The 20,670-nt window shown below is 29.3% G+C and overlaps 2 protein-coding genes across 3 annotated transcripts; one reads left to right on the forward strand and one right to left on the reverse strand.

The window, feature by feature from the left end:
- Positions 1-2,851: 2,851 nt before the first annotated feature.
- Positions 2,852-5,139, reverse strand: LOC133817148 (glycosyltransferase family 92 protein RCOM_0530710-like). 2 transcript variants are annotated; one of them, XM_062249563.1, is made up of 2 exons: positions 4,741-5,139; positions 2,852-4,620 (listed from the first exon to the last, which is right to left on the reverse strand). In XM_062249563.1, the coding sequence occupies exons 1-2, from the start codon at positions 4,871-4,873 to the stop codon at positions 3,020-3,022; spliced, it is 1,734 nt and encodes a 577-aa protein (XP_062105547.1). In that variant the 5' UTR covers positions 4,874-5,139; the 3' UTR covers positions 2,852-3,019. The 2 variants fall into 2 exon arrangements, with proteins under 2 accessions (XP_062105547.1, XP_062105546.1); XM_062249562.1 differs by having other exon boundaries at positions 2,852-4,623.
- Positions 5,140-13,710: 8,571 nt separating this feature from the next.
- LOC133815815 (transcription factor MYB8) lies at positions 13,711-15,189 on the forward strand. The gene is made up of 3 exons (XM_062248608.1): positions 13,711-14,053; positions 14,147-14,276; positions 14,381-15,189. The coding sequence occupies exons 1-3, from the start codon at positions 13,921-13,923 to the stop codon at positions 15,024-15,026; spliced, it is 909 nt and encodes a 302-aa protein (XP_062104592.1). The 5' UTR covers positions 13,711-13,920; the 3' UTR covers positions 15,027-15,189.
- The last annotated feature ends 5,481 nt before the right edge of the window (positions 15,190-20,670 follow it).

Raw genomic sequence — 20,670 nt, forward strand, 5'->3', positions numbered from 1 at the left:
ATGTAACATATGTTTAACTGTGTGTTATAATATAATTGTTGATAGTCACATTACTATATTATTTGAATTTTTTTTAGATTAGATTTATAAATCTGTATTACAATCGTTTTGATGTTAAAATTATAAATTATTTTTGTAAATGTTAGTTACAAAAATATACTTTTTAGTTATAAAACTAGTTTTGTAAAATTTTGTTACAAAAATAAATTTACTTAGTTAAGAATTTCTCAATAACTTTTGTTTACAAAATTGCATTTTTGTAACTGATTTTAGTAACAGATATTTACAAAAATGTAACAAATGTTTACAAATTTGTAGCTTATGTTTACAAGTTTGTAAACATTGTTTGCAAAAATACTATATTTTACCAGTTTTTATTTATAATTTTACCACTTTTTATTTACACATACATCCCTCAGTATTTTCTTCAAAAACTCTGTACTTTTGTAATAAACAGTATTTTTCATATATATTTCTTTAAGTTTTAGTTCGTTTTTGTAGATTTTCCCATATTTTATTAATTCTCTGTATATTTAGAAAATATATATTATGAATTTTGATGGATTACTTTTAAATAAAAACACAAAATTTAAAATAATTTAAGTTAAAAAAAAATTAGGACACTACTCTCTCCCAAGCCAAATGCTCAACTCTTATATAAGTAGTATTAAAAAATTAAATGAAAAATCATATAAAATCCAAAAATTAATAAAACAAAATTATTTAAAATTCATAATGGATATATATGCACAAATATTCGATAATGATATTCCTTTTCACAAGAAAGTTTAAATATTTTTTTAAAACACAAAATTTTGATTAATTTTGTTACAGCATTTCATATTTGTTTAAATATTAAATATAAGCAACGTGCATATTGCACATTTGCTTAGTTTTATTTATAGAATTTATTAATTATTTTTATTAAATTTATATTAATGTCATATAAATATTATATTTTAATTAAATAATTTATTTATTTTTGTTTAAGTTTATGTTTGTTCTAGTTTTTGAATTTGGAAGTGACAACAATAGATTACATTATATATTTAATGTAATATGAAATAGTATACGTGGATTTTAAATTTAAGTTTATTGCTAGTTTAAAAAAAAAAACAATTTGTTGCTAATTTAAAATAGATTGTATTATATGTTTAATATAATATTATTATAATAAGTGAGTTTAAGTTAAATTAAATTTTATTTAAGTATAAAATATATTATTTTATTATTTTTAAATAATTATCATTGTAAAATATCTAAAAAATATCATACTTTAATATTTTTAATTATTTATTTTATTTTATTTAAGTTTAAGTGTTTACAAACTACAATTAAATATAAGAATATTATGCTAAATATAAGAATATTCCGTTAAAGTTAACTTTTAAAAAATAAAAAACCGTTAAAACCAAGAATTTCCTTTATTTATTAAATATAGAGATTTTATATATTTAAATTTCAAATTTAAAAATTCTATTATATATCGTAACTAAATCGATTTAAATTAAATAATTCTGTTACATATAATATCTCATAAAAATTCAAATTAGAAAAAAGAAATCATGAAAATATCAAGAATATAGGGATTTTAGTTTTCTTTATAAGGAGTGTTTAAACTAACTCAAACTACTCCTTATAGTAGTGTGGTTTTTTCGTGGAGAGACATGGGTGGTGGTAATAGGTCAGAAAAGAAGTGCAATTTTATAAGTTGTTCTATGGTAGTTAGTGTGATATCTTGGTGTATTGCCTTTTACCATGCAACTATTTTTGCTGATATTTGTATGCATGGCAGCTTATTCCAGAATCCTGAAGAAACATATCTTGGTGTTATCACCATAATATTCGTGATTGGAGTAATTAGTTTTACTGTGGTGAAACTGAAGAAAATCATAGAGATTAGAAGAATGATCATCGAAGATAAAGATGTAGTGGAAGAAAATATTATTATTGCAAAAGAAAACAAACTGAGATTCATCCATTCAGAAATTACTACACTTGCTTTTATATGCGTTTGTTATTGCTGGTTTTTTGTACAGTATTTTGGTGGTGGCACATATCTCTTATTCGCTGTCTTTCACCTTTATTTGACCATTCTTTTCATTTATGGCGGTGTGCTGGCTATGGAGCTCAGTCGTACGATGATGACGGAGAAGAAGACCAATCAAGGGGAATTTAAGTCCATGGTTTAACTATTTGATTATTATTATTATTATTATTTTTAATTTAGTTTTAGTTGTGTACTTGAATACTTCGAATATTGTAGTTTTAGAGTATATTTTTCCTTCAACAATGTAACTTTTTTTCTTTAATTTGTTAGTATATCTACTACTATAGAGATAATTGCGGCCAAAAGTTAGTTTCAAAAGTTTTAAATCGGGAAAAGTTACTGAAGTCACCCAACGGTATGCCACCTAAATGAGAAATTAATAATTCAATAAGTAGGACCAATTAGATGATTATAGATGTTTCTTTTTCAAGAAAATAGACAATCGTTGATAAATTAAGAAATTAAAGTTTTTGACTTGCAAAAGTGATCGTAAAATGACTACTAATTAAATGATTAGTGAATCTCTCCAATATCAACATAAATACAAAAAGATCTTATTTTTCTCTCAAGAATTCTTTTTCAATTGAAAACCATCTCATGATCTCAATAAATCTTAGTCTTAATCATATTTTTGTCACAACAATGTATGTCGAATAAACGACCTAATTAGCTACAAAGGAGGAGTGTAATTAATAACAACATGCTATACCATTAATTAATTCCCATTTAACAACGCCATTACAAAAACAGGCTGTATCATATATATATGGCTACACAAAAATTAACTTAAAAACCATGCAATAAATAACATAAATATATATATATACTGTAAAGTTTGCAAGCATTTATAATTTCATTTAACTGTGTTATTATATCTACAAAAAAATAATCAATCTATACACATAACTTCATATCATGAGAACAAAACTACCTCACTCTCTCCCTCTCAAAGTATCAATTTCACAAAAATCATAAGAACCCTCTTCTACGTATCTTCCTCCTGGTCTTCTGATTATTATTACTGTTATGAGCCTTTTGTTTTTGCCATGGCAAAATATGTGTTAAAGGGTCAGAAAAACTCTGAAGAACCCGATCCCTGAGCCCAGTGTCTGTTACCTCACAAAATCTATCTGACCAATCAGGTGGCTCCACAGCTCGAGTCCCCAGCCCTGGGGCCCTATCCTTGGACCCCACATTCTGGTCATCTTGCCAATCAGCCACATAAGTAGCCACTCTTCTATAAAACTTATCCTTAAACACTTCCCATACTTGGTACTTATAGTGATTAATCACCATAACTCCTCTATCCACGTTCACGTACTCAAACCCATCCCTTAGATGAAAATGGTGCACCACGTTGATCAGCGAAGAATTCAGTGCTTCCGGTTTCACGATACTCTTGTGTCTCTCGGCTATCGCCAGTCGACACGTGTACCCCACCGTCACTCCTTTCGACGGCACGCGTTTGAGCCCCGATGGCCCGAAACTGTGGCACGACGTACGCAGTTCCGCCACGTGTCTGTTGTGCTCCGTCTGATTGGTCAGCACATCGTGAAGGAGTAAATCCGTGGGCAGGTGAATAAACTCGTCCACGTCTATGAACCCGACCCACTCACACGTGTCCCGTGCCCGAACCGCGCAGTGAGCGAACCCGGCTTCCTGGGTCTTCACCCACGGCCACACGTGCCGCGTGATGTTGTAGTTATGAGCGTACAGAGACTCGATCACTCGATCGAGATCGTCGTTGCTGTTGTTGTCGTAGATGAACCAGCGTTGTACTCCGATCACGGAGTGGTACATGACCCATTCCTTCAAGAACCGGGCTTGGTTTCGGACCATAGTGCAGACGCACATCTCGTGGACCTTCCGGGTCGATGGTTCGGATTCGGGTCTGGGTTTCGGGCGGGCTATGGTGTTAATAGTTCCCCTGCCTTTCATCCGAACAGAGACCTTGATTACTGAGTTGTTCAGTCTCATCGAGCCACTCAACAAGCTCAGAGGCGTTTTGCACCGTACGATCTCCTGTGCGATTGAGATGACCTCTGATCGGAGCAGGAACTTTGGGCTCTTGAAATCCCAGCCGTAGACGCACTCGAATTTCGAGGCGTTGGAGACTCGTTCTGGCCGTAGATTGAACCCTTTGACGAACACGATTGTGGTGTTGTCCCGATCGATCAGAGCTTCGTACGCGAGCGAGTCCCACCGGTTATTCACTGGAAGTTCGGCGGGAGTGTCGTCTTCCAATTTCAATCCGGCCGTCACCGCGAAGCCACGTGGCGGGAGACGACACCGTACGATCTGACTACTGGGCTCGTTTCGGTCCACGGAGATGGGCGACTTCTTGACCAGCTTTTGTTTGGTGGAGGTGTTCAAAGAGGAATAAACGCAGGCTATGTCCTCTTTTGTAAATAACTGGGCCGAAGGAGGGTAATTTAGGAAAACCAAAGCTTGATCCGGCAGAACGATTACTTCTCTGATAGAAATCGAGGCAGCGGTAACGGAAGAGTCGCCGGAGATTGATTCCACCGGCATAGCTTTCCATCTTAAAATTAATACTGGTTCGATTTTTTCTGCTTAAATTTTTTCAATAAAAAAATAAAATAAGTCATGACAATTTTTTAAAAAAAGAGCGGAAAAATAAAAAGAGATTAGGGTTTGTAAACTTGTATTAGCAGGGGTAGTAGCAGTACCTTGGAAGAGAATACGAAAAGTTGAGAAGGTGAAGCCGGAGATGAAGACGCAAGTGAATACGACGACGAGGGTGCACCAGAAGAATCTGCTCCACGAAACGACAACGTCGCTTCTCTTTCTACGATCCTTCATTTGTTAAAGAAGCCACGAAACAGAGTACAAACAAAATCGATTCTTCTCCTTCAATCTGTCTTTGTTTTCCATTCATTTAATAAATTATTGTTACTTTTCAATATTTATATAAAATTTTACGAATTGTATATTTGAAGCTCCATATATGAATCTGATAGAGATTGAAAAGGAAAAATATAATTTAAAAAAAAAAAATTTAAATTGGGATTTGAGAGATTTTTGGGACTGTTACGGAGAGAAGTAGAGAGAGAAAAAGGCCAGTTCTAGTTGTTTCGACCGTTCGAATCGGTTTATATGCGGTCGTTAACAAATTTTCCACGCAACGATCCCCTGCGCGTGCGGTTTTTTATATCGAACTCTGCGTCAACCAATCATATCATGACACGTAAGACTATGTTAACTGAGAAACGTTTTGATTGGGTGTGTATTGGAGAAGTCTAAAGCGGTTAGTGTAGAGGATGTCGGCATACGTTTCGTGTTAATTTGTTTAAGCCTCAACACCACGATAGGATCTTTATGCTATCACGTCAATGATGGGGGCCCACTTTCGGGAGACACGTGGGCCCACTAAAAATCCACAATCGGCATTGATTTGCCACGTCATACTATGGGCCCCAGAAAGGAATGTTTTCCGGAAAGGAAAGGATAATCGTGGCTTCTTCAATGATACTCAACGCACCGTATCGATTAAAGTTTCATATAATTATTTATTTCTTTTTTGAAGAGGAACTAGTGGGAACAGATTAATGGTTTGAGATTGAGATGTAAAGAAACTACAAGTCCCAAGTCAAATTCATAGTGATTATGATTAGAGAAAAAGACTCATTATTATCATTATAGGTCACTTATGCTTTCATTATTTTTTGTTGATTCATCTGTAATGCTTATATTCATGTTAATTGATTATACATTAGTTGAAAACTAGTATTTGATGGCTTCACTCTTTTCTTTATAAGAAGTAGGTTTTAACTGAGTGAGGTATTATTAAGCTTAATCACATGAGCAACAACAAATGTTATTCATACGAATAAATTATCATTAAAAAGAAGGATAAATTGGTTTATTAATTTCCCAATTTGGCTATTGTAAAATTTTAAGCTCTCAAAAATTTTACTCGACAAAAATTTACCAAACTATAGTGATGTTTTGTTTATTTATTCTTTTGAATAGTTTGTTAATGTTGTCACTAACATAATTATAATATGATAGTCTATTAATGTTGAGTGATTTTTTGGTCAACTAATGCGAAGTTAAATTAATTAATTAGAGAGTTTTTAATTAGATAATCAATGAACCACAAATAAACAAAAAAAAACTAATAACTATAAACAATAAATGACAAACAACACCAGAATTATAGAGGTTCGATCCCAAGAAATAGTAATGACCTACTTCTTCTTAGATTTGTATTGATCTTAAGGGTTTACACAAGATAACCAATGAATAGAAGTAAATTTCTAGGTGTAAAAGATAATAGAGAATGACAGAATCGCTGCTAAGTATCAAGACAGGCTGCTCGGTATGTTTCTGGTGCTGGTTAGTAGGCTATTTTTCGTGAACCCCCTCCACTGTGGTGGAGAGTTTGTATTTATACTGTCCCTCTCGCCCAATGGTCGCTTCTGAGCGTAACTGATGGAGAAATATCCCTACCTTCTCACAAGTGGCTGCTATCCTGTTTTTCAAGAGCCTTGACCAAGTTTTTAAGGCTGTTAGGCGCTGGACAAGTGTAACTGTCTTCGTCCAAGCATGTATGTCTGTTCATCATACTAAGCGTACCGAGCAGTGACTGTTATTCATTTGTCAAGTGTATTCTGACTAGCTTGTAGCACCTGTTGGATGTCATACCATGTGTCAAAAATATGATGTCATGTGTCCAAACTTAGTGTCACGACATATGTGCAAATTTTTGGAATAACAATTTAACTAACCGGTCAAAATCAAGTATATAAACACTAAATATCAAAACATTAGCTCTAAAAATATATATACCTATTCCTAACATTTATCATTAAACTATTATTTATGTATGTATTGTTTGCTTATATTCTGGAATCATGACACATACGTACTACATTAACAAACTATTTAAAAGCTGAATAGAATGCAATAAAAGGGAATAGAATTCAAAAAAAAAAAAAATTAACACGTAAAAAAGTTCAAGAGGCAAGAGCTTACAAAAATTATAATTAATGTATTATCTGTTAATATTATTAATATTCCTGAGTTACTTGAAGTCATGGTCATAACTCAGACGTAAGGGTTTTGAATGTTCATTATCTTCGTGGATTTATAGTGGACCAATTGTTTGGTATTTTCCCATAAAACATTTCAAAATTAATGAAAAATAATGTTAAAGTTATGGCCATTCTTCATTCGTAAATATTAATACTTATCAATGTTAATCATTACACACATGTAGTGATTTTCATTTACCTAAATATGTTGCGAAACAACAAGAGGTAAATATGTAATTTAGTTTAAATGAAAATAAAACTTACATTAAAGTTCTCTCGTGCCACGACATAGTAGTGTACAAGTTTGCAAGGTACAAAATTAATAGCTTTTCAATCCCAAATTGTTGTTAAAGATATTTTGAGAAATAATAGATATTAATTGGTGAATAAAAGTAGGTACAATACAACTGTGTTAGCTATTTTGATGGGAGGAGTATTCCTTGATTCAAATTAAAATATAATCTCAAATAATCACTCTACTATTTTATTTAGAATGCAATTTTGGTATTCTCCCAAATTTTAATTGCTTTCCATAAATAATAAGGGCTGGTGTAAAATTATCCTTGTGTGAAATTAAGTCATTTTTTTAATTTTATAGTATAATAGCATAACCAATTTTTTAATATTATATATTATTAAATATATCGTATAATAAATTATTATTTTTTTCTAAATATTTTAATATTATAGCATAGGTATATTAATTTTGTTTAATTAGTTTTTATTTTAATGTTATTTTGATTTTTTTTTTCTATTTTTAATAGGTTGTTGAATGATATATTATACCCTAAAATACATATACTGAGTTGAAAAATAATATACCAACAAAAATTACAAAATTATATACTACCATTAAAATGTATACATGATACAAAATTATATACTACCATCATGTATATAATAAGACATAAACTAAATATCATCTAAAAAAATGATATACCATACCTCAAAAAACATATAAACTAGTTAGAAAATAATATACCAACAACACATAAAAAACTTAAAAAATTAATATAACTCTAAAATAAAAACTAATATATATATATCACTATATTAAAGTCATACGCTTCTAAATAAATAAATAAATTATAAAAAATAACAATTTAGGTAATCAACAATGTAAAATGGTCATTTTTCTACAACTTTAAAAATGAGGATATTAGCTTCTTGATTTAGTATAAGTTCTCTAAATAATATTATATCGTAGATTTTATTAACAGCCAACACCAAAGTATTTTTTTTAGGAAAATTCACAAAAATACATTAATATTAAAAAAAATATATCAAAAATACGGTAGATTACAAAAATACGGAATTTTTATGAAAAACACGGAGGGACAAAAGTGTAAATACGGAGTGACAGTTAAATACAATTTTTTATAACAGTTGCTACAGATTTGTAAACATGTGTTTGAGATTCGTAAAAAAAAATTTTGTAAACAACATTTACAAATATATAACAAAATTTTACAAATTTGTAAACAAGTTTTACATTTTTGTAAATAATATTTGTTGACTGCGTTTTTAGCCAACGACGTGAGAACGTCAAATACGACGAACCTTCAAGAGAATGTAAACGACAACAGACGGTATAAACAAGAAAAGTAAATAACACAGAATTTTTATAGTGGTTCAGCCCCGATTGTCGGTAATAGCCTAATCCACTTAGAGTTGTGATTTATAAATCTATACTCAAGATCAGATGGACTATGCCAACTGAGTTTCTTCAGTATAAATTGTGAAAATACAAGAATTCTCTCTAATTTCAGCACTTTCTCTCTCTAGAATAGACAGACCCAATTTTATCTCTCTAGAAAGAATCAGCAGAAGGGACCCCTCTCTCATCTCATAAGCTCTCTATTTATAGAGATGGGATCCTCAACTGATATCCCCTTATAATAGGGATATTTTACTATATTTATTACATTTATATTACAAATAAACATTCAAAATTCAAAATGTAACAAATTCCCCATTTGTGGGAAGAATGAGAGATTCCCGCGCATGTTGTTGAAGTTGTGTCTGACTTAGTCTCCTCTAGCTAGTTGGTCCACCTCCTACTCACTACCCATGCAAGTGCTGGTTAAACATGCATGGTGGTAGGATATGCATGGTGGTAGGACATGCTTTGGGTGGGTTGAACGTGCATGGTTCTCCTCGAACATGTACTCTCCTCTAGCATGCCATGTTCCTCCTTGAACCAATCTCCTTGGCTTCTCCTCGGACCAAGGTGGTTCGAGGCAACTTCCTTGGCACCTCACCTTGAACGACATTGAGGCAACCTCACCTTGGACAACATTGAGGGAACCTCACCTTGGACAACATTGAGGGAACCTCACCTTGGACAACATTGAGGGAACCTCACCTTGGACAACATTGAGGGAACCCCACCTTGGACAACATTGAGGCAACCTCCTTTAGCATCTCCCAAACATGTCCGATCGAACATTGTATAGACTTTCCTTATGAAAGTCTAAGTCTCCATTCTCTTGCATGAGACTCCTCCTCCTTAGCTATTTACCTTGGGCACGTTCGAGCCAACACTTAGAAAACCTTGGGAGGCTTACCTCCTACACACCCTTGGGGTCTCCTAGGACCATACCCTCCTTGGGGTCTCCTAGGACCACCCTCTTAGCCCTCCTAGGAGGCACTCTCCTAGATGCATTCTCCTTAGCCTCCTAGGATGCATTCTCCAATTTTTGGGTATAACAATATTTATTAAATAATTATTATTATTATTTTTTTGTAATAAAGGTTTATAGAACTAATTTTAATATTTATAAAAATAAGTTGTGAATTTAGTTAATATATTTGTAACAAAAATATATAAAACTAAGTTTATAACTAAAAGATATAATTTTATTTTTGTAACTAATATATACAAAAATATTAAATTGCATTAAACAAGTATCATATATATATATATTTTAAATTGTAACTACTTAAAAGGAAAATTATATTTTTTAAATATATAATAATTTTTATAAGCATAAATATTTATTTCATATTAATAATTATATTCATTTTAAATATTTATAAGTAAAATAAATAAATAAATTTATAATTATTATTATTAACATACAAAAAGTATGGATGAAGTAAAACTAGTGACGAGAAAAAGACAGAAGAAAAAAAAACAGAAATGTAAAGAATAGAAAGAGAAGAGTGAGATATTATCATATATGTATAAATATATATTTATTTATTTTGCAGTTTATAAGTGGCCAGTTAGCAAACAAAAATTATTTAGCTATAGATATTATATAAATATATAGACATCTATTTACATATAGATAATATATTAGTTTGAAGATTGTAATTTATTTTTTTTTATGAAGAAATTACATTTTATATGAGTTTTTTAATAAAGTTTGCAAAAATATGGCTTTTTTTTAAAAAAAAAATTAGTCAATAACTTTTTTTTAAGAATTTTATCTTTTATGGGTTTAGTTTCCCATATTTTTGTATAAAAATTGGTTTATGCCATAGTTTTACCCTTAATCAAGTTTTCCATATTTAGTTAGTTAACTATTGTGTTTCCCATAGTTTGTTTTTTTTCTTTAATAAATTTTCTCTTACAAATTATGAAAAGTATAATCCCATATTTTTACACAATAACAGCATAAAAGCCATATTTATGAAAAAACCCATTTTTTAATTGATTTATACTATAAACATAAACTTGTAAGAATATCTATTAAGATTCATTATCTGAGGCAAATAAATGGCACTCGTAAAATTTGAACCAAATGTAGGCCCAAAATAGAGCCCATGACCATTGAGAACTTGGGCTTAGTTCATAAGCCGAGCTCAATTGGGCCGGACTGAAGATCAAGCCCTGAAAGCGATACAAGTGAAGCTAAAAGAAAAGATTCCGAGGCTTGGAATTTTGTCCCATAAAATATCGAAAGCTGAAATTCCTCTACTTACGAATTAAGTAATAAGTACCCTTTTGGAGTTACTTGAGTATTGTTTCATCGAGATTCTTAGATACCTCGAAAAGTGAATTATTTTGAGCTCTTTATATGTCTTTTTGAGTGGAATTTTACAACCAAAGCTTGTTCTCATTAGCATCATTACAACTCAGTCAATCTTTTTATTATGACCAGCCAATGAATCTTTGTCCTAGACTTCTTTCACCAAACATGATGTCACGCATGTCGCAAGTGGTATTTTTAAAAAATAAAAAAAAGACCTTAATTTTATCAACATAGATTTCATGTTTCTTTTATTTATTTAAAGTTAAAGACCTCAGAGGCTGCATTGACTATATATATGAGCTCTACCAAGTATAATTTTACAGCTGGTATGAACACAAATGAGATTGAAAAAATCACACCTTTTGCTTGGTTTTTAATTTTTTTTACACATTTCACTATATATAATTGTAATAAAAATTAAAAATTGGGTAATTTTACACATGTTATTGGTGTTTGTTGAATAGTATTTTTTTAATACGAAACAGCCAAAAGGGTACCAACTAGGGAAATCACTAGCTATAAGTTGGTCTATAATATTGCATATGATATTAGGATCTTTCTATGCTGAGGTATGCATCGGTGCATACTTTTTGTATTTCCAGCACGTGAACAATTTTCAGTGCGGTTTTTTTATGACCGTATTTATTGTAATTATTTAGAGCATCTGCAAATTTTTAGAAAATTCCGAATAACTTTTAGTGCTGGAAGCTAAATTCAAACAGGTTGTTGCACGCGTGACAAATTTTTTGTATGCGCGTGAAAAACAGTCTATTTGAACATAATTTTCGACACTGTAAATTATTCAGAATTTTCTGAAAAGTTGCAGGACGCTCTAAATAATTATAATATACACAGTCATAAAAAAAATCGCACTGAAACTGTTCACGAACCGGAAAACACAAAAAATATGCACACCAGTGCATACCTAAACATAAAATTATCAAATGATATTATATAAAGGGCATGGAGCACGAAACCAGTTATGTGTTTTCTGCATTATGTTATGGCACATTTTTTATATGATGCCCAAAATGACATCGATTAAAGTAGTCATCATCTTAGGAGATTAAAGAAGAAGAAGAAGAAAATAAATGTTTTATTTTTCCAGCTAAGAGAGCCAACTAAATGAATAGAATTAATGTTATACTTTTCCAGTCCGGACCCAAATGTTTGTGTCTGAGATGACCGTGCATCCCAAAAAGATTGTTGGGAATATTCTAATTCATGAACCAATAAATTATCATCATTGTTCATTGACTCACAACCAATTAATTGTTTTTATATCTTAATTATATATTATATAGCATTGTATTGTACGTATATATGTATGTATAAATAAATAAATAATACTTAATATAGATGTACTTTGAACTAAACATATTCCATTTTCAAATCCTAATATCATAGTTAGTTAAGTTCACAGATCTGTTTGCATGAAAGGAGACATTTTTTTTTAATTCAATCATGTCAAGAGCTGAATATATAACCAAAATTATAAAAAATTATCATAAAAAATTAATTTAAATCAGAAAATTAGACGATAAAACTTTAAAATTAAAAAAATATTCCTAAATAAGTTCCCCACTCATATCAATAAGTAGGAAAACTATTAATTTGCATAACAAAGCTATAAATCACCAAAATCATGTTGAATATATTGGCATCTTTTGACAAAGTTTTTAATTTTGCTTCATGAGATAAGTAAAAGTTTAAGTTTTTTTTTTAAAGTGTTTGGATATAAATTAAAAATATATTTTTATAAGTAAACTAGGAATAATAAAATAATTCTAATTTAGAAAATAATTTTTAAAAAAGTTACAAATACTAACTTCTCAAAAAAAGACATTTTATATTAAAAAAAATATATATTTATTTTTTTACCCAAATACTTCCAAAAGTGATTTTTTTTTATTTCTAGAAGCTTAGTAGCCTAAAAAAAACTAATAAGCCAAACGGGGATATTAATAATAAAAAAATTGAAGGGTTAATAAGAAAAAGGTAATTAACAATAATTAAGAATCTGGTCTACCATTTGATAGATGAAGATTCGAAGAAAACGAGTTTTGTTTGGTACAAACTAATTAACAGCAATAAAAAAGTACATGTATTAACTAGGGATCAATTAATAAATGCCAATGTTATGAACTAATAAACAATATATTACAAGTGGATAGTTCCAAAAGTATATCCACGTTTTGATAAAAATGGTAAAGAAGGGCATCTCATCTTAATTATATGTATATATATTTTTCTCTTAATAATATATATATATATATATAATAAACTTTCTAAGAAGCCAAAAAAGAGTTGCCTCCAACGACAAAAGTGGCCAGCCTTAAGGGGCCAAAGAATCCTACCAATTCATCATTATAATTATTATTACTATTTTCTTTTAGTGATGACCAATTAGGATATTAGATTAGAGAGGCTGCAAAAATTTGTTATAATTAAAATATACAAAGTAATAATAATAAGTTTTGTCAACCTATACGACTCACGTAGTTCTCTCTCTCTCTTTGTAAAAATTTTCTAATAAATAGGACTTTTCCCATTGTCCTTATTAATTTATATATATATGGGTGTGGTACCAATATTTATATAATGAAACAAACTGAAATAAAAATTGGTTTTTCTCAATCAATGATTAATCTCCCCTCAAAAACAACATCTTGCTTTATTATAATGCTTGAAATTAGCTGTGAGAATCTTTTGCTCGGACTATAAGGAGAGCTTAATAAACACCCCTTTTTCTTTTCTTAAAGTTAATTTAATTACCCAATTGATAAATTCTCATCTTGTTATCGATTATTTTGGGTTTTGGGAAGAAGAAAATATGGGAAGGCAACCTTGTTGTGATAAGATTGGCCTAAAACGAGGTCCATGGACTATTGAAGAAGATCACAAGCTCATGAACTTTATTCTCAATAATGGTATTCATTGCTGGCGAATGGTACCTAAGCTTGCAGGTACACACACACACATATATATATGATCTCTCTTATTAAATTCTATATATATATATGTATATATATTAAGTTTGTGTATGTATGTGTGCATAGGTTTGCTAAGATGTGGGAAGAGTTGTAGATTAAGATGGATCAATTATCTGAGACCTGATCTTAAGAGAGGAGGGTTTACAGAAGTGGAAGAGAATCAAATCATTCAACTACATTCACGTCTTGGTAACAGGTAATAATAACTAGTACTATATACTTGTATATATATATATCTCTACACATATATAACTACTATATATATATCTAATATATATACATGTTAATTTTGGTGTGAAGGTGGTCTAAGATTGCAGCCCACTTCCCTGGTCGAACAGACAACGAAATCAAGAACCATTGGAACACTCGAATCAAGAAGAGACTGAAGATACTTGGTTTGGACCCAGTAACACACCAGCCTATTAATCAAGATCAGAAAAAGATCATATCAGAAACAACTACTACTACTACTACAACTTCTAATGATGATCATGATCAGGATCAGGATCAGGGTCAGTCTAAAGTAGAAGAAGAAACTAGCTTAGATGACCAGGCTGCAAAATCGAATAATAATACTGATAATGATGATCGACAAATCAGTACTAGTAGTGATCAAGAGGAGATTACTGCTTCTGCTGCTACTACTACTACTGATGAAACCAAATATAATGATGTTTTGGACAATTTCGATGATGAATTATTGGAGTTTCAAAAGCTGGATTTTAGTACATGGATGGACCAAGAAATCAACAACAGTATTAGTGGTTCTTCGTCTTCATACAGTACTAGTTCGTCCTTGTTGTCTTTGGATGAATCTAATAATATTATTAATAATCCTTCTTTAGTAGAAGCTGATCAGACGTACTTGGACAATTCATTTTTCTCATGGGAAGTCTTCAATTATCACCATCAGCTCGACCAAGACCTTCTCTTCTTCAAAAATTAATTCCCAATAATATTAATATTGATTACATATATATATATATGTATGTATATGTTTTTATGTTAAAAATTACTTCATGATCATGATATATAATTATATCATTGTGAGTGTAATATATGATCGTATATGTTTCATCAAAAACTTGATCGTATATATAGATCATATAGTTTTGTTTAATTATCGAGCATATTGAGATTTTTTTTTATTGAAAGCAGTTTTACTAGAGTAAATATTAATAATATTAATATTTACTATATGAAGTGAATATATTGTAATATTTTCTCGTTATTCTTTCACTATCACCCGTACGGATTTATATAATTTTATTTATTTATATATATATATATTTATATTATGAGATTGACCAAGCTCTCGTCAATAAGCGGGGTATAGTAGTAAATTAAAGCTTGAAGTAATACTGTGATTATACTAACTTAATGATATCATTTGCATAATATTGTTTTAATGTATAATATAACACACTGAGGTCACTTTTTCTCGTCCGTATATATATGTCTATAATAATTTATATATATAGTAGAACAATCATGTTGTTTAATTAATTATTAGTACTGTCAAATTACTTCACACACACTTAAAATAACCTCATATATATACATTTGTATATAAATACAATAGTGAAACCTTATTACTCAAGGTTAATACATATTTAAGCAAACATTCCCGTGATGATTTTATATCAAATCTCACATTTTTTAATTTAAAATAAAATATGTAAGATTGACATTGAATTGTACAATCCACCATAATATATAAAGTAACAATACTCATTTAAACCCCTCTTGTTTAAAAAAAATGCAAGTAAATATATTAAGGGCAAGCAATGTGTAATGCACCTTGCTTAGTTTTATTTAAAAAAAATTATTAAATATATTTATTAAGTTCTTATAATTATCATATAAATTTTAAATAAATAAAAAATATTATATATATAATAATGACATAAGTATGTTTAAAAAAAAAAGTTAAACCAAAACATTATTTATGATTTTTTTTTTAAATATATGATAACACATTTTAGATCATAAATTATGTACACTATTTAATGTATAAAATATTTATGATATTATTCAAATCACACATTTATGATTATTGGAGAAAAAAATTATTTATTTTGTTATAGAAAATAAATATTATTATAATTTTCTTATGTAGTTATATATTTATAATATTTGTTGTTATTTAATATGAATATATATTTAGTTAAGTTAATAAAAAAATATATGTTTTCTTTATAAATATAAATGATAAAATTTTTAATAAAAATTAAAATTATGTATTACATCTATTATAATTATAATATTTAAATTTATATTAATATATAATTATTAAATATCTAAGTTTGTATTAAATATTATTATAATAATGATATTTTATAATATTTAAATTTATATTAATATAATTAATAAATATTTATTTTTTAAAAAATATACTCAATTAAAATTAATAAAAAATAGTTAAAATCAGGAATTTTATATAAAAAAATGTCGTAAAGGACTGCTGATTATTGTCTTCTAGACTGTACAAAAACAACCATATATATATTATATAATAATAATCAGTTACGTCTCAAACTAGCTTAATCAATTATTCTTAGCTCCTAATTTCAACGTCTGCACCCCTAAAAAAGAAAAAAAAAAAGAATTCAACTTCTGGTGCAGCCCCTACTCTATATATGAAATCAAAAAAGGCAAAAAGGAAGAAAAAAAAACTTCCCTTATTATCATTATTCCTTCTAACATCGATCAGTTTAGTTATCTTTATCAATATAATTCGCTGAACTAAGATGATTCTCGTCGTGCTAAGCACTGGAATTAATATATAATTAATAAGAGAGGAATCTTTATATATTGTAACTTAGTACATTTTTTCTTCTCTATACATATATTATTAATATTATAATTATTATATAAATATTTATATATATATATACGTGCATGCATCTGCAGACAAAACGGCCGGGAAAGTAATCCAACATGGAACCGCACTAAATGAATCATATCTCAAATAATTGACAAATTTAAGAGGAATTAATTATTAATTAGTTTTCTCACTATTTATAAATTCTAAATTATAAATATAAAAATGTATATTATATATGGATAGCTAGTTAGGTTTATAATAATAATTGTTCATCGACGTCGACCTATATAACGTACTCTACATAGCTATATCATTTGTCGATATATGACATATATATTATTTATTATTATATATACATAATATCGTGGAAATTAAACAAGCATTCATATATATAGTTACATCAAAATATCAATATATTTGGCATTATTATTCGATACATCTATAGACTATAGGCTATACCTATAACAATAATAATTCAAATTGAAATAACTTGAAGTAAGGAAACACTTTTGCTTCGCACATATATATGTTTTTTTTAATTATTTATTATTAATTTGTACTCATGTAGTATAAATATGAATCAATCGTGTGACGTGGGGAATTTTGGAGACATTTTTTTGGCCTTATTTAAGTCAAATATTTTGTAAATGAAATTTTAATAATGTGTGGTACCATATATATATATATATATTCATGTTATTATGTAACAAGTATGTATACTTACTTACTTGTTATTGGCTATTATCCTAGTGGTCGTTGAGATATAGTTACTCTCACTTGTAAAGTTTCTATATCTATCACTACAACAAATATTACTATTACAGGATTCCGCCAGTAATAAATGGTGCGTCCGTTGGTAAAGACCCGCCGGTAAAAATCGGTCGGTATTACCACAATTTCCGACCGACCGACACACCCGCCGGTATTGTATTAATACCGGCGGATTATTAGAAGCGGGACTCCGCCGGTAATGTGTAACGCTGTCAACCTCGTTTGACTCATTTATTACCAGCGGGTTCCGCCTCTATTAATCCGCCAGTAATAAAATACTAATATTAAAATATAATAATTAATTTTATTTTATTTCTTAATAAATATACATATAATACTTATTTAAAAATAATAATATTTAACATAAATTATAATTAATAACACAATTAATATTCATCAAACAAAAATAAAATTGTAATTAATCATAAAATTAACTTAATAAAATACCAATTGTCTCATTTTAATTACATATAAACTAATTATAAAACAAACATAATAAAATTTCAATTGTCTTAATATAATTAAAAAAACATAATCTAATTATTATTGTTTTGATCGGGCCAACTAGGTGTAAAATATTCATTAAGGTCTTGATCACTAGTATTAGGGCGCGGCAACGGTGGTGAAGCAAACTGTGGTGCTTGTGGAGAGTGCTGCTGCGAAGATGATCTAAATTGTCGAGTATGTGGTCGCGGCGAGGGAGACTGATGCAAAAAACTCTCAAACTGACTATACCTCTGCTGCTGCGACGAACTCACAAATTGACCATACATCTGCTGTGGATGCTGCTGCTGCGATGAATCCCCGAAGTCACGACGCCTAGGATGTGACGTCTGAGATCCTGCAGGGACGTCGGGGTAATAAAAAGGAGGGGACTGGGAGGAGCATCCATACATGTTTGGATAATTCTGTTGAGGTGGATACAAATGTTGTTGTTGTTGTGGCATCGACCAAGGAGGTGGACTTTGAGAAGATATACCACCTTCAGGTTGTGATGGTAAATATCGCTGGAGAAGGCTTTCAAACCGCGACTCAGTTTCTGTACTGGTATGATGAGGATTGCCAGATGGACCTTGTTGAGATTTCAACATCCGGATCTCTTCACGCATTGACTTCATCATTTCCGCCATAGTAGCCATGTCTTCCTGAGGTGTATGAGCAGGTTGGGCCTGTGACTGACTTTGACTTGTGGAGCTGGAAGCTGATTTTTTCCCTTTGCCTTTGCTGTAACCTACTCCTCTTTGAAAGTCAGACCTCTCCCCAAGTACTTTACTCATAATCTCGTACTGATCGATCGACGAGGATTCAGCAGCAGATCCAATTTCAGATCCCTCCGTCGGTCCTTGAGACTGGCTTTGAAGTCGTGCCCTCTCAAGCTCTTCCGTCATTTTTTCCTGTTCATAAAAAGTGTTAGAAACACATCAGTAACATAGTTTAATGAAAATAATAACACAAAAGTTTCTCGAGCTGTGTCGTTGACAAAAACTTTTGTCGATTTTCTCAAATGGCTATCTTTCCAAGTATCAATAACATGTTCATCAGGGTTCGCCTATACAAATTTAGAGATAGGAAGTTAGAATGTAAAATTTTGTTAAATTAAATTAATATTTTTACTTACAAATTGGTGACGCTTAGCTGCCATCGATTTTGTGCCTTGCGTCGATGTATACTTCATTTCTTTTCTGTTTTTCTTGTTTTGGTTGGATCGCACGATAAATTTTGGGCTAAAAAACAACTGAACAATATCTTTCCAACTCTCCTTGGAGCAATGGTCAGGTGGGGCAACTAAAACACTCTGCAAATCTTTCGGATTAGAGTAATATTTTTTGAAGTGAGTATGTTTGATGTTCTTTCTCTCAGAATATCTTTTGCGCATCTCTGTGTAGATAGTTTTCATAACTCTCTCGGGTTCTGGATGACCATCAACATTATAAAAATGCTACATTAAAAATAACACGTTAGTTTAATTAAATAATGTTGAATCAAACTTTTATTATTTAATTAATTAAAAAATTAAAAAATAAATCATTATAAGATATGTAGTAATTTTTAATTAATCATTATTAATTGTAAAAACTTTTATTAAATAAGATTTTCAATTTCTATATTCAAATAATTTAATATTAGTTAATATTAGATAATAATATTTAATAAACAAATTAAAATAATTTCTTATAATAATTTATTATTTATTTAATTAATCATTATTAATTTTAAAGACTTATTAAATTAAATTATTTAATTAAATAATGTTGAATCAAAATTTTATTATTTAATTAATTAAAAAATTAAAAAATAAATTATTATAAGATATGTAGTAATTTTTAATTAATCATTATTAATTGTAAAAAATTTTATTAAATAAAATTTTCAATTTCTATATTCAAATAATTTAATATTAGTTAATATTAGATAATAATATTTATTAAACAAATTAAAATAATTTCTTAAAATAATTTATTATTTATTTAATTAATCATTATTAATTTTTAAGACTTATTAAATTAAATTATTTAATTAAATAATGTTGAATTAAACTTTTATTATTTAATTAATTAAAAAATTAAATAATAAATTATTATAAAGCATAATAACAAACAAAGAGAACTATATTATGAGACAAATTTTTAAATAACAAACAATTATTTCCAAAATATAAAGCATAAATTAACCCATTGTAAAATGAAAAATAAAGTTCAATACAAAGAGAACTATAGTCTATAACCCATTTCAGCATTCAATTAATTTAATGATACAAATTTATTCAGCTTTCAATCAATTCAATAATGTGAACATTTGATATTGAAATAAACCTTCAAGAAATACCATGAAAGATTGGAGAGGAATTTGATAAACACCTTCAAGAAAGATCAAGACACACCTGCAGATTCATTGAAACCAATGCACCACAATCACAAATACATAAAAAAAAATGACATAATAACAAAAAAAAAGTAGATGTAGATTTATAAAAATGACATAATGAAAATAA

This window comes from Humulus lupulus, chromosome 2, assembly GCF_963169125.1.
Source record: "Humulus lupulus chromosome 2, drHumLupu1.1, whole genome shotgun sequence".
Taxonomy (NCBI): Eukaryota; Viridiplantae; Streptophyta; class Magnoliopsida; order Rosales; family Cannabaceae; genus Humulus; species Humulus lupulus.

Bases quoted from the DNA above. Each gene is read 5' to 3' on its own strand.
- LOC133815815 (XM_062248608.1), top strand. From the start codon at position 13,921: ATGGGAAGGCAACCTTGTTGTGATAAGATTGGCCTAAAACGAGGTCCA. The intron at 14,054-14,146 runs GTACACACACAC...ATGTGTGCATAG, and splicing joins AATGGTACCTAAGCTTGCAG to GTTTGCTAAGATGTGGGAAG. The intron at 14,277-14,380 runs GTAATAATAACT...TTTGGTGTGAAG, and splicing joins CATTCACGTCTTGGTAACAG to GTGGTCTAAGATTGCAGCCC.
- LOC133817148 (XM_062249562.1), bottom strand. From the start codon at position 4,873: ATGAAGGATCGTAGAAAGAGAAGCGACGTTGTCGTTTCGTGGAGCAGA. The intron at 4,624-4,740 runs GTACTGCTACTA...AAAAAATTTAAG, and splicing joins TTTTCGTATTCTCTTCCAAG to CAGAAAAAATCGAACCAGTA.